This window comes from Bubalus bubalis, chromosome 11 (assembly GCF_019923935.1).
Source record: "Bubalus bubalis isolate 160015118507 breed Murrah chromosome 11, NDDB_SH_1, whole genome shotgun sequence".
NCBI classification, from domain to species: Eukaryota; Metazoa; Chordata; class Mammalia; order Artiodactyla; family Bovidae; genus Bubalus; species Bubalus bubalis.
This window is the reverse complement of record NC_059167.1, coordinates 89511555-89524553: the sequence shown is the minus strand read 5'-3', so window position 1 is coordinate 89524553 and position 12999 is coordinate 89511555. Positions and strand designations below refer to the sequence as shown.

At 45.3% G+C, this 12999-nt stretch overlaps 1 protein-coding gene across 2 annotated transcripts in view; it reads left to right on the top strand.

The window, feature by feature from the left end:
• The window catches only part of MAP2K1 (mitogen-activated protein kinase kinase 1), a 73505-nt gene that overhangs the window by 32785 nt on the left and 27721 nt on the right, over positions 1-12999 (top strand). For both annotated transcript variants that reach the window (XM_006050220.4, XM_044925399.1), the window contains exons 2-5: positions 3298-3508; positions 4911-5057; positions 12250-12327; positions 12883-12934. In XM_006050220.4, the coding sequence (XP_006050282.1) occupies positions 3298-3508; positions 4911-5057; positions 12250-12327; positions 12883-12934 (488 nt within the window). The remainder of the gene's footprint in view (positions 1-3297; positions 3509-4910; positions 5058-12249; positions 12328-12882; positions 12935-12999) is intronic.

Here is a 12999-nt window from a genome sequence, read left to right as displayed (position 1 = left end):
ACAGAAAGGACAAAAGACAGTAGCATTTGGAGCCTGCTGTTGATGCTGTGGCTTCTCCTTATCCTTCAACCCACTCCCACCTGCCCCAACATTTGTGTTGAAATGTGTCAAAATGCCTGTGTTTTGTCCCATTAGTTTTCTGTTTTAATCCTGTCCTGGTGAAGTAAGCATCTTCCTACTCTCTTTTATAGGAGAGAAAACAGACTGTCAAGTTAAATGACTTGTTCATGGTCACCCAGCTAGCTGATGCCCAGTTCGGGATAAGCATCCAGGATTTCTGATTACTGTGACTCATTAATTTGGTGACACTGGTCCACCCCCGGTCGTCAGGAAAGTCTTGCCACCGTAGCTTGTAGTTTTTGCCATGTCTCCTTGCTCCGTGGCTCCACCCTCTGAAAGCAAAATCAGAAGCTGGGTCCTTAGCTGATGGAGTAGGCGGAAGGACCGTGAAGCACAGGAGGGAGGGCAGGGAGGAAGGTGGCACAAAGCCCAGATTTAGTTTTTCTTCCTCAAAGTGGGAGAATTCCTTATTTCTGCAGAGTCAGAAAATGAGCAGAGTCAGCGTCCCTCCCACCTTCCCCCCTCCCCCTCCTCAGCCTCCAAATGGGTGTGGCTTCTTGTGGCCAGTGTTCCTCACGAGGCAGTTGTTCAGATTGACATACAAGGGAGACAGGATGGCATCTGAGGCAAAGTGCTCTTCATGTAGGGACACCATTTATACATTTTTTCGTCTGGTTGAGCCCTGGTGTGTTAAGTGCGCCACCCTAGAATCTCACCCATGTTTGCAAGTCACCACCCTTGAAAGTATGGAACTTTTTGAAGAGGTAATACAGCATCATGATTAAGGTTAGAGATTCTCTCTGCCCAGGTTTAAATCCTGGCTCTGCCACTTACTAGCTTACAACCTTGGAAGAGTTACTTCCCCTGTCTGTGCTTGAGTTCACTGTCTGTTGTAATTGTAGGGGTGTGGATTAAACGCATTAATATGTGTAAAACACTCAAAAGAGAATACAGTGTTATTAAGGAGAGTGATGATCTTTTCATCTAGCCCCCGTTTCTTCTCTCCCTCATACATGCTCAGTGTCCGGGTGTGTATGTGTGTGTATGTTCTTTTTTTTGGCCACACTGTATGGCATATGGGATTTTAGTTCCCCAACCAGGGATTGAACCTGTGCCCCCTGCATTGGAGGCGCAGAGAGTCAACCACTGGACCACCAGGGACGTGTCCCTGTGTGTGTGTGTTCTAGAGTGCTTTTTGAGTCTGCATTTCCAGTCAGACTACTGACCCTCCAGGCAGCTGTAACCTCATCCAGGTTTTAGCTGTGAGGTCTGTCTGCATTTGACGTGTGTTTCTAAATGTTGTCATCAGTGGGCTCCTTTGTGGAGAGACCTTAGAGAAGGGAAACCAGAGGGTGTGAGCTGTGCATTCCCAGCAGCCATGGTTCCAGCGTCCCTACCTGAGGGCCTGAGGGGAGCATGAGGCTGAGCTGAGCCTTTCAGGATGACGATATTGACCAACTGTCTCAGTCTGCGGGGGCTACATCACAAAATACCATAGGCTGGGTGGTTTACATAACAGAAATTACTTTTCTCCTAGTTCTGGAGGCTTGAAGTCTGAGATGAGGACTGGTTGACTTGCCAGCATGGTTGGGTTTTGGCAAGACCTCTCTTTCTGGCTTGTAGATACTGCCGTCTTGCTGTATCTTCACACAGCCTTTCCTTGGAGTGTGTAGGGGGAAGGCCACCTCTTTTACAAGACTATCAGTCCTATCTGAATAGGGCTCTACCCATATGACCTTACTTAACCTTGATTATTTCCTAAAAATCCTCTCTCTAAACACTGGTTAAGGTTTCAACTTAACGAATTTTTAGGGGACAGTTCAGTTGATGGCCCCAGCCTTCTTTCCCTGCAGAGTTACCCAGTGAGGAAGATGGGAAAGTCAGCCCCGTGTCCTCTTCGGCCCCGTGTACCGTGTTATTTGTAAGGCAGTATTGGATCCTCCCATACACTGGGGAGGCATAGGGTCTCCATCTCCTTCTTAAGGTTTGGAGTATAATGTGAACGAAGAGTGGAAGACGATGCTGCTCTTACCCTTCAAGCTCAGAAATGGTGCGCCTGTTGAGGGGAAGGGGTCACCAACTTCCTGATGCGTAATGTCTGCCTGTGTTGCCACCCGTGTTGTTTGTCTAGACTAAGGACAAAAATGAAACACGGTAGAAGCGCTCCTTACCACCCTTCTCTTCACAGGCTCCCAGGAGGTAATGAGCACTTTTCAGTTCTTTATGTAAAACGCACTAGTGGGCTGCTCTCTGCCATACCCACTCACTCTGGCACCCACTGTTTGGATTATGTGCTTACCAAGAGATGATTTGTCCCCAAAGTCATTTCTACAGTTATAGCTGGAATTGTAATTAAGAAATGTATCTATTTAAATATATGATAAACTGATGAAATACGATTGCAAACGAAGTGGTTTTCTTTTTTCTCCCTCTGTGGAGACTGGTTAAGAGCCGTGCAAAGACTCAGTAAAGCCAAGTCAGTAAAAAAAAAAATTACTGTCAAATTTGGTGAGCATTAAAATGGGAGAAAGTCATCCAACTTTTAAAGTTTTATGGAGATTATTCTGTTGACATCTTTACTCCACCTGAAAGAATTTGGAAATGATAGGCACTGTATTCTCTTCTGGTTCATGTAATAAAGGTGATGTGGAGTTCTTACTCAAAGAAGGTGGGTGAATGAATGCACTTTATGTTTGTTGCAAAAATAAAAATTTTAGGTATATCCTGTTTGCTCTGTTTTGATTCACCTTGTTCCTGATCTGATCACATGGAGAAGGAGGGTTTCTGTTGTGATTCAGGTTAGAGCCTGTTTTGATGATGTGCTTTGGTTTCAATTTAGTGATTTTAGGAAATAGATTGTATTTTGTTTATGGTGTTGTAAAACCAACACTCGTGGGACTTTTTGAAACTGGGGTTTTAAGACAGAGTAAGGTGGCTCACTCTGGATTTTAGTAGATTCTGTGGTTCCTTTTGTAGGCCCAGAGCCTATTGAGAGAGAACTCATTCCCTTATTTTACAAACGAGGAGACCAGGCCTTGAGAGGGGACGTGTGTCCGTGGTGAACCGTGAGGGGTGGTGGAGTGCAGGGGGCAGAGCCACAGCAGGTGAGACCCTCCCCGAGCCGCCTCTGTCAGCTCTCTCTCTGGCCCCAGCGCTGGAGCTCTCCACAGCAGGAGCACTCCTTTGGGTGGGCTTCTCTGTTGCCGGTGTTGACCTGTGCTCCCCGCTTTGGGACAGGACCAACCTGGAGGCCTTGCAGAAGAAGCTGGAGGAGCTGGAGCTCGATGAACAGCAGCGGAAGCGCCTCGAGGCCTTTCTGACCCAGAAGCAGAAGGTGGGGGAACTGAAGGATGATGACTTTGAGAAGATCAGTGAGCTGGGTGCCGGCAATGGAGGTGTGGTGTTCAAGGTCTCCCACAAGCCGTCCGGACTCGTTATGGCCAGAAAGGTGAGGGCACTTTAAAAAAAAAAAAAAAAAAAAGGACTGAATCAAGCTTGCCTTGGTAGACAGGTAATTGGATTATCTCTTAGAAGACCTGGGGGCCTGGAGACAAGGGTGGAAAGAAAATTGACTTTTCGTTCAGTACACTTTTGTGCTGTTTGAAGTTTGAATTCGTGTTATCTGTTAGATTACAGATAAACACACTCATGATGTGTTAGTGTATTTATCCCACTCCCCAGACTGGAAAATAATAGCAAGGGACCTTTTGTTAGCTTTCTGGGTGCTCTAGAAAGAAAGCTGAGATGCTCATTTGCCATTTTTCAAGAGCAGGGGCTGCTTTCATTTACCCAGCCCCAGGGACATACATTGAAGAAGGAAATGGCAACCCACTCCAGTGTTCTTGCCTGGAAAATCCCAGGGACGGGCGAGCCTGGTGGGCTGCCATCTCTGGGGTTGCACAGAGTCGGACACGACTGAAGCGACTTAGCAGGGACACACAAAACATTGACTTCGTGTTGCTTCTCTGAGCTCCACCCCTGCCCATGCTTCCCCTTCGTCTCCCTGCAGTATGGCGTCCTGGCTCTGCACCCTGGCGTGCAGTCCTTGAGCTGGACGTGCCTCCCTGGTGACCCTGAGTCCTCCTCTTTCTGGACAGCAGATTTGGACTCTTCCATGTTTTGCAGCACACCATGTTCATTTCTGTCCACATATTTTTGCTCATGCTGTTCCTTCCATCTTTTCAAACACTTCCCATCTTCAAGGCCCACCTCCTGTCTAGCTTTCACTAGCGCCCACGCTGCTAACCGCTGCTTCCATGTCTTCTGACACTCATTGTCCATGGTTCTTTTTAGAAGCTCAGCCTTATTTGGTAACCATTTCATGTTTTTGTCACCTGTCTCCTCAGCTGAAACAAGGGACAGCGTGGCGGGGCGAAGATAAGGAGGCCCCCCAGGCCTTGGCTAAATCTCAACCACATCAGGCTCCTAAGGTCAAGGGGAAGTCTCCTGGGCAGCTTAGATTGGCAGACCCAGTTCCTCATCCCCTTCTGGTCCTGCAACCCTTGGGTATCAACCAAGTCTCTAAGGCCACTTCCCCTCATCTCTCAGCTTCCCAGGTCCTTTTGTTCTTGGGAGCAAAAGAGCCCCTCTTCCTCAGTCTTGGCTCCTGGGAGTGGAGGCACAACTGTCCCTCCCCTGGGTACAGCTCCTCCAGTGCCAACACCTGCCTTGGTTGTGTTGGCACTCAGCACTCTAGCTGGCCAGTAACCTGTTTGTTGAAACTTGCCTGTTTCCTCTCTTCCCACCTTTAGGAGCTTAAGCATTTCAGAAAACTTCTGTCTATCCACCCACCCACCCCTCCATCCATCCATATGTTTAAAGCTTCTCTTCCTTCCACTTTCTTTCCCCAGCTAATTCACCTGGAGATCAAACCTGCCATCCGGAACCAGATCATAAGGGAGCTGCAGGTTCTCCATGAGTGCAACTCGCCTTACATCGTGGGCTTCTACGGGGCGTTCTACAGCGACGGCGAGATCAGCATCTGCATGGAGCACATGGTGTGTGGCAGCCTGGCAGCCTCTGAAGAGCGGCCTGGAAAGCTGGGGGCTCCAGTTTGACCTTTGCTCTGAGATGTGACCTGACCTATTGCTTCCTTCTTCCTCCCTGGATCCAGATCACTGTCTGGGGCATTTAGGAAACCTGACTGTAGAAGTTGGATTAACCAAGAAAATGACAGGCCTCCTTCCTAAGTCCCTGTCTCTTCAGAGAGGTGGCAGCAACCAGGTGTCCCTAGGTTGTACCTGGAGCACATGTCTCGGTTTTCTTGATCCCAAGATTTTGATGTGGGTCAAGCCTGGTTAATGTAGTTTAAACCCATATATTACATGCCATGCTGTGTACTAGGTACATGGTTCAGGGGTTATGAAGATGAGTGAAAGTGGGTGAGTCCCTGCTTTCAGAGAGTTTATAACTTGCTATAAGAGCAGGGTTAGCAAAATTAATACTGATGAACTAATAGCTATTGGGTATATATCATATTAAGCACCACCCTAAGCAAATTAATATTATATTTCTACAAACACCTTATTGAGTTGGGTACATTATCTGCATTTTACAAGTGAGGAAAGTGAGGCACAGAGAAATGGAATAACTTAATGAAGGTCAGGCGACTGCTAAGTAGAATTAGTAAAGTTTGAACCAAGGCTCTCTCACCCCAGTGCACTTTGTTGAGTCTACTGGATAGGGATTGAGGATCTGTTTCCATCCCTGATGGCCAGAAGTTCAAAGGGAGAGAGGCTGGCTTTAAGGTTGCTAATCTTTTCTGTCCCCAATAGGCAGCATGGCACAGGGCACTTTGGTATCTGAGATGTTGATTCATAATTCCCTTCTTCACAAAAATCCAAGCGGACACTTTGTTCTGTTTGCCATTGTGTCTCCAAAGCCACAGCAGGTGCTCAATAATTATTTGTTTATAGATGTCACTTTCTCGTCGTGTCCTTGGAAAGTTTTTTATCTTTCTGATTCTCCGTTTCCTCATCTGTAAAATGGGCATTATTATACCTGCCTTGTTGTGGTGAGGATTAAAATAAAAGATGTAAGCCTTCTACCTGACTCAGAGTATACCTTTTGTAGACTTTAGCTTTTGCTTTATCCTCACTGGAGCTGACAGTTCAGAGACCAAGGCTAACGTGACCGAGTCTCCCTGCTTCATGGGTGCTCTGCTTTCAGTCCCTGCCTTTTGTCCCTCAGCAACTTCTCTGCTTCCTTCCTGACTCTCTAGACCTGCCCTCAGCTCTGTAATGAGAGCCCCAAAGCCTGGTCTTAATAAACTGTAGGAGAACCCTCCCAGGATATTTGTCCCTTGCCGATGCCCCTGTTAAATTGAACATCTTTTCATTTTAATGATTAAGAAATGCCATACACCGGGTTTCAGGCATGTGTTGACTGTCTTTGCAGTACCATATGGAACGTAGGTTCTGAAATATGTCTTTGGTGCACCTGAAGGTCCCTGAGAAAGCTCTCATCCCTTCTTGCTTCCGCTAGAGTGAAGCAGTCTCTGTGGGAAGCGTGTGAGCGTTTCTGGCTTGGTCTCAACCCAGGCCTGGGGTGCCGATTATTCTCAGCCTGGTGGGGTGGGGAAGGGCAGAGGGGCAGGGCTGCTGCTTGTCCCTGGGGTTTCTTGTGCTCTTTGTGCTGATGATGGTTTTCCAGCTTTAGCCCAAGAGTTGGATGAAAATGTGTAAATGGCAGTGGAGGTCCTTGAAAACTAGAAGGGTGAGAGGGTGGAGGTGATGGTGATCAAGCAGTGGTAAAACAGGAAAGGCCTGAGCAACCTTTTTCCCTCTTGGGTCTTGCTAAAATAACAGAGAATGGGTGGCGGCATGGCTCGACACAGTGGAACTAGCTTTCGCATCTTCTGCCACTTGAGTCCTTTTCATGTTATGTGACTTGTTAATCATATCAGCCCTGTCATGTGATGTGGATTGATCCCCACTCCTACCCCAAGCTGGTAGATGGAGAGAGTAAGGCCTTGAGAGGTTTAATAGTCTAAGTTTTATAACCAGTAAGTGTCAGAGCTGAACTCTAACTGATGTCACTAACCAGATCCACCTTCTTTAAATTTCATATTGCCTCCATTACGCTATGTAAGTCATGTACCCTCTCAGGATTTTCTCATCTCTGCAGAAAAATGTTTGGACTGGATCTTTTCTAGGGACCCCTCCCCATGCTAACCTTTTGTGTTTCTGTGGTTTTTGGCCCTCATAGCCAGTCAGTTCATTACATTAGTTAATCATTATGGAATCAGCTTCACATGCACTTATTTTAGTGCCTATTAGTACAAAGTGCCACATGAGCTGCTGCAGGGATGGGGACATTGAGAGCAGTGTCACGGTGAGGGTGTCGCTGTGGACATGGGGGCTCTTTGAGCCCCAGATATGTGTCTCCTCATGCCTACTGTCTTCTGAACCATCAGAAGTTCTTTCCTGAGTAACCGCCAACCCCTTTATTAGAGGGTAGCACGGAACTGGAGGTTATTCTTCCTTTAATAGAGGAGCCAGGAGGTGGTTTGTAGGTTTGAGCATGGTTGACCTCCAGGGTGCTTGCTTCAGAGGTTAGGATCAGGCCCTAAACATTGATAGTCAGTGGCCTCTTCATTTATCAGATCCTGCTGGAACCTTTCTCTATTGGCCGTATGTGGCATATTGCCACATGGCGTTCAGTCTTTCTGTTTGTCTTAAATTGACCTGTGTTGAGACTTCCTCATCCTGGAACCCTTCTTTCTTCAGTCTGGATTCAGAGATACTGATCACAGCCTCGTGCTCCTTGCCCAGGTTCAGCCTTTCCCTCCCAGAGGAGACGACACAGGGTGTCACGGGGGTTGGCACCCATTCTCTTGGCCCATTGCTAGTAGCTGCAGGTTGGTTGTTTTCCCCCATGGATTTGGCTCTCTGGGGAGAGTGAGATCTTCTCACTTAAGTCCTCAAAACAAGGTGTCTCTGGAATTACCTGAGGAGGTAATTACCTGGGAAAGGTGAGCCTGGGAAACTGGCCGTCGAAAGCTTTCTGGGGCCAAGCACAGTGTGGGACACCCACTAGGTGATATGTGCTGACCAACTGATGAGGCAGGCCAGGACGGGTGCGGTCAGGCCTGGGCTCAAGAGAGAGTCAGGGCCCCTGTTTCTGGGGTGCCTAGGCCCAGCTGAAACTGCTTCAGTGCTAGTGGAGAGGCTCAGCGCTGCCAGGGACGGGGCCCTGCAAGGAAGCAGTTGTGGCCTGAAGTCTAAGCAGCCATGCCCCAGGGTAGCTTTCTGCTCTTGGCTGGGCACGCTCACCCCTTCCTTGGTCCCTGCACAGGCCTCCTGCAGAAGAGCTCCTGCACCGGCTGCTTTGCCAGGACAGTTTTCTAATGGCTGCCTGCCACTTCTCTTTGGGGATTTCTGCTTTGTCTCAGCTTCCCCATTTGAAAGGTGCTGTCATGTAGAGCTCTGTTCATTAGCCATATCCCACCTTCCCAGGCTCTCTGGCCCTCTCTGTATCACAGTGTTTGCATGATGTCCTTTGTCACTGGGCATTTTCCCCCAGTGCTTTACTATAAAAAATTTCAGAAGTACAGAAAGTTGCAGGAATTGTGTAATGTGCAGTCTAAACCCACCACCTCAGTTCTGCCATTAACATCTTCCCGTGTTTGCTTTTATCACACCTGTCCACTTATGTATTGCTCAGATACATACATTATTGGGATGCACTTTAAATTTGTCATCAGCATGCACTGAGCCCTGTCTTCTCAATGCACTTGGCTAGGGCTGACCTTTTCTAGAAAAAAGCTGTGTTTGTACTGCCCAGTCTGGATTTTGAGACCCAAGGGGTACCTGGATGCTGCCTGATCAGAACAGGAATGTTCTTGTCTTTGGGGAAGTAGACTCCTGCTCAGGGGTAGCTGAGCAACCAGAGAGCTGGGAACTCAGGGTTGATGTTTCGAGCTCTCTCTTTTTTTTTTTTTTTCCCATAAAGCATTTGTCTCTTCTATAGAAAACCTTCACAAAAGCACCACTGACTTAGTTAATAATCGGCTTCTAAAAATAAGCCCAGTTTTCAGCAGCTTTAGTCAGCGAAGGCAGGTCCTTGGCAACTGCAGTAGAATTGAAAGGTTGGGAGGTGAGTCGCAGGCAGCACTGGGTGAGCCTGATTGTGGTTTGTGCCTCTTAAATCCTGCTCCTCCCATTGCTCATACTGTAACCCTGCTTGTAGTACAGAAGGAGGCTAAAGGGAGGAGAGCCAGCATTTCTTCCTTGTTAACAGAAATGTTTACTATACCAAGGTACTTCGCTGGGCTGCCCTCTGACCTGGCAGTGGAACCTGAGAGCGTTTTCTGCCTTGTTTGCATCACAGATTTGGGCAGAGTTTCTCTGTTCCCTAGCTTTAAGTATACAGTCTTCCCTAATAATTAGGCAAAGTCTTTCAAACAAAGGGTCTGAAATCACATTCAGTTGAAAGCAAAATAGAAATAGCCAGAAGCTTTCTGCACTGGAGTCCCTGTGTCTGTCAGTAAGGGAAATTGAGAGGTGCTGTGGCCTTTCTTGGAGCCTGCTGACTTGGGTATATTTACCTGGGCTGTGGTGCTGGCCTGATTTGGCCACCAGGGGCCTGTGGCATTGTGAAGGCAGCCAGGCTCAAAGCATGACTCAGGCACCCGCCTGGGTCACAGCCAGGGTAGGACTCTCCCGAGGGCTCTTGGAAAATGTGTGTTTACGGAGAAGTTCTCTTTGGCTCTAGATTAATAATTCCCATCTCATAGCACAGTTGAATTTTTGGTTGAATTTTGAAATCTTCCCCTGTGCTTCTTGGTTGTCTGACCCATCGTTAGGTAGGTGTGCCTGGGAGTTTGTTGTGATGAGAAGTCTAACGTATTCAGGCTGTTAGTATGCACATGCCTACATACCTGCACACCTGCACTGTCTTCTTTTTTCATTAACATCCATGATCCATAGCTGATCTATGATAGAAAGTCATTGGTCCAAACTGTCCTTTCTGTAAGCGTAGAATATTAAGTTGATAATCTGTGGTTAGCATTATTTTAGGTAACTTTAAAAAATGATTTTTACTTACTTATTTTTTTATTTTTGGCTGCACTGGGTCTTCATTGCCAAGCATGGGCTCACGCTAGTTATGGTGTGTGGGCGTCTCATTGCAGTGGCTTCTCATTGCAGAGCATAGGCTCTAGGGCATGTGGGCTTTAGTTGCTGGTGTTCAGGCTTGGTTGCCCTGTAGCATGTGGTGTCTTAGTTCCCTGACCAGGGATCGAACCCATGTCCCCTGCATTGGCAGACAGATTCTTAACCACTTAGACCACCAGGGAAGTCCCTAGGTAACATTTTTCAAGAGCTCTGTATCCCTGAACAAGTTTTACTTATTTTCTCACTTCCTTTAGAAAGAAAGCAGTGTTGTAACTTCCTAACAAATTTTGCACAAACTGGATGCTCAGTAAGTATCTGTTAATTGATTTATAGGTTTAATTCTCCACTTTCATAAATGAGGTCAGTTTTTTTGTTTTTTTTTTTTTTTTTTTACTTTTAAAAGGTAAAACATTTATTTATTGTAGAAAGTTTGTAAGTCATAGAAAAGCACAGAGAAGAAACTATTGCACGACAGAAATCCCTGATCTTACTATATAGACTGGAGCATTTTGGTAACATTTTTGATATTCTGGTTTTGTGTGAGTATATGCACACTTTAGTTTTATAAAAATGAGATTATGCTGTGTCCTCCTTTTGTTTATTACGTCATGCATTGCTCTCCAACCTTCTGTTTCTTGGCTGCATCATAGAGTCTGGGTGGTGTTGAAAGCGGGATCTCTGTGGGAATGTCTCTGTACTTATCCTACCCAGATCTCGCCCTCCTCAAAGGCTCAGGTTCCATGTCCTCTTGTGAACGCTTCTGCTGGCCGCTTTGTCCAGGGATTGCTCTCTCTGAATACCTGTAGTGATGTCTTTTCTCTTCATTTAACTGTTTGTTCCCTGCCCTGTTTCAGAGGAGGATTCACGGTGCCTCACCACTTTATGATGTGTTCTGTCTTCCCAACCAGAGGGTGTTATTTCCTGTCCTTATAGTTTCTTCATTTGTAGTTCCTCACATATCCCTATGCCTTATGCAGAGGTGATTAACAGATGATAGTTGATGATGGTAGCTGCCCAGGGTAGACAAGATACTTTAGAAAATCAGTCTGAGTTTGTAGGAATCATCTCTGCTTCTGGGGTAATTTTATATTGTGACTGATAATTGGCTGCCTCCCAGGAGTACTAAGCAATTGAATGTTTCCTTGCTTATGGGAGTCCCCTGTGATCCAATGGTTAGGATTCCACTCTTCCACCCTATTCTTTTCTCCCCTTGCTCCTCTCCTTTTGCAGGTATGGAAATCATACTCATTCTTTGAGTAAGATTTCCGCTCAAATGCTATCTTCTGAGTGAAGTCACAATTCTCCCTTCTTCTCTGGGTGTGTGCAGCACTTTTACTATATACATTTATTCTGTTTCATTGTGTTTTGTGGAGTGGTATATTTCTCCTACTAGTTTATAAATTTATTGAGGACAAAAGCTAGGTCTTTTTTGTATCTTTATCCCCCACAGAACCTCAAACAGTGCATGGTGCTTTGTAGGATTTGTGGAATGAATAATTACTTTCTATGGTATTTTTCTTTGGATTTTGTGAAGTATAATTCGTTAGGATGATACCAAATGCAAGTTGTGACTTACATAATGGTGACAGAATGGCAAACATTTATTGAGAACTTACTGTGGGCTAAATACTGTTCCAAGGGCTTTGGATGGATGAGCCTGTTTAATGCTTACAGTAGCTCTCTGAGTATTACAGCAGCCTTATTGAATTATTATCATTCCCATTGTACAAGTTGAGTAACTTAGTCAGTGTCCACTAGATAGTAAGTGCGAGTTGGGAATGCAAATTCAGATAGTGTGCCTCTAGAGCACTCCTAGGCACTACTCTGTCAGTTCAGCAGAGTGAACCGCTGAATTAGTAATTTATGGGATGGTTAGTCATAGGAGTTGAGTTATTAATCATTTGCTAGATCCCACAATGTTTCACATTCATATCTTGATATCTGGAGCATACCAGAGGGTACCCTTCTAGGAAGATTTGTCATGTGTGAGATTGATTTTGGTCCTGAAGTTTAACACTTGAAAGAATAGTGAGAAACACTGTCACTAAACGGGCTTTGGTATTCTTATTCTTAGGATGGGGGTTCCTTGGATCAAGTTCTGAAGAAAGCTGGAAGAATTCCTGAACAAATTTTAGGAAAAGTTAGCATTGCTGTGAGTATATTGAGAAGCTTTTCTTCCAAGTTCTCTCATTGATAAATAGGAAAGGGACAAGGAGGAAGGTGGGAAGTTCACAAAGGGAAGTTTTCTAAGAAAAGTTAGGTTTTTCACTAGAATTTTCTCTTATCTGGATTCTAGATATAATATCCTCTCCCTTTCACTAAAACTAGCAAAGTAACTTTCTGTATGTTAAAATCTATCTTGAAAAATAGAACAGGGTATCCAAAAGAATTCTCATTTTTGGCATCAGAAAGCCTCTTTTTAGATTGCAGGTTAAAAAAATGAATTCAAGCAAAGTGTTTTTTAAAATGTAAGTTATCTAAACTTGCAATTACCAATTTTGCTTAAAAATCATATACTATATACCATGTAAAAAGATGGTTTCTTAATAAGACAGATGAAAAAAATCAAAAGAAGAAAAATAAGGGAAGAAGGCAAATTTGTGATGTTAGAAGAAGTATTTTCTAGATAATTTTAAAATAGAAAGGTTGAATATTTTCTAAACACCATGATTTCAGTCTCCCTCTTTTTACATTTCCTCTCACCTAGGTAATAAAAGGCCTGACATACCTGAGGGAGAAGCACAAGATTATGCACAGAGGTAAGAAATTATTTGCTAGTTGTGATGTTTTGGATTTTAGCTGAAATCTAAAAGTTGTTGCATCC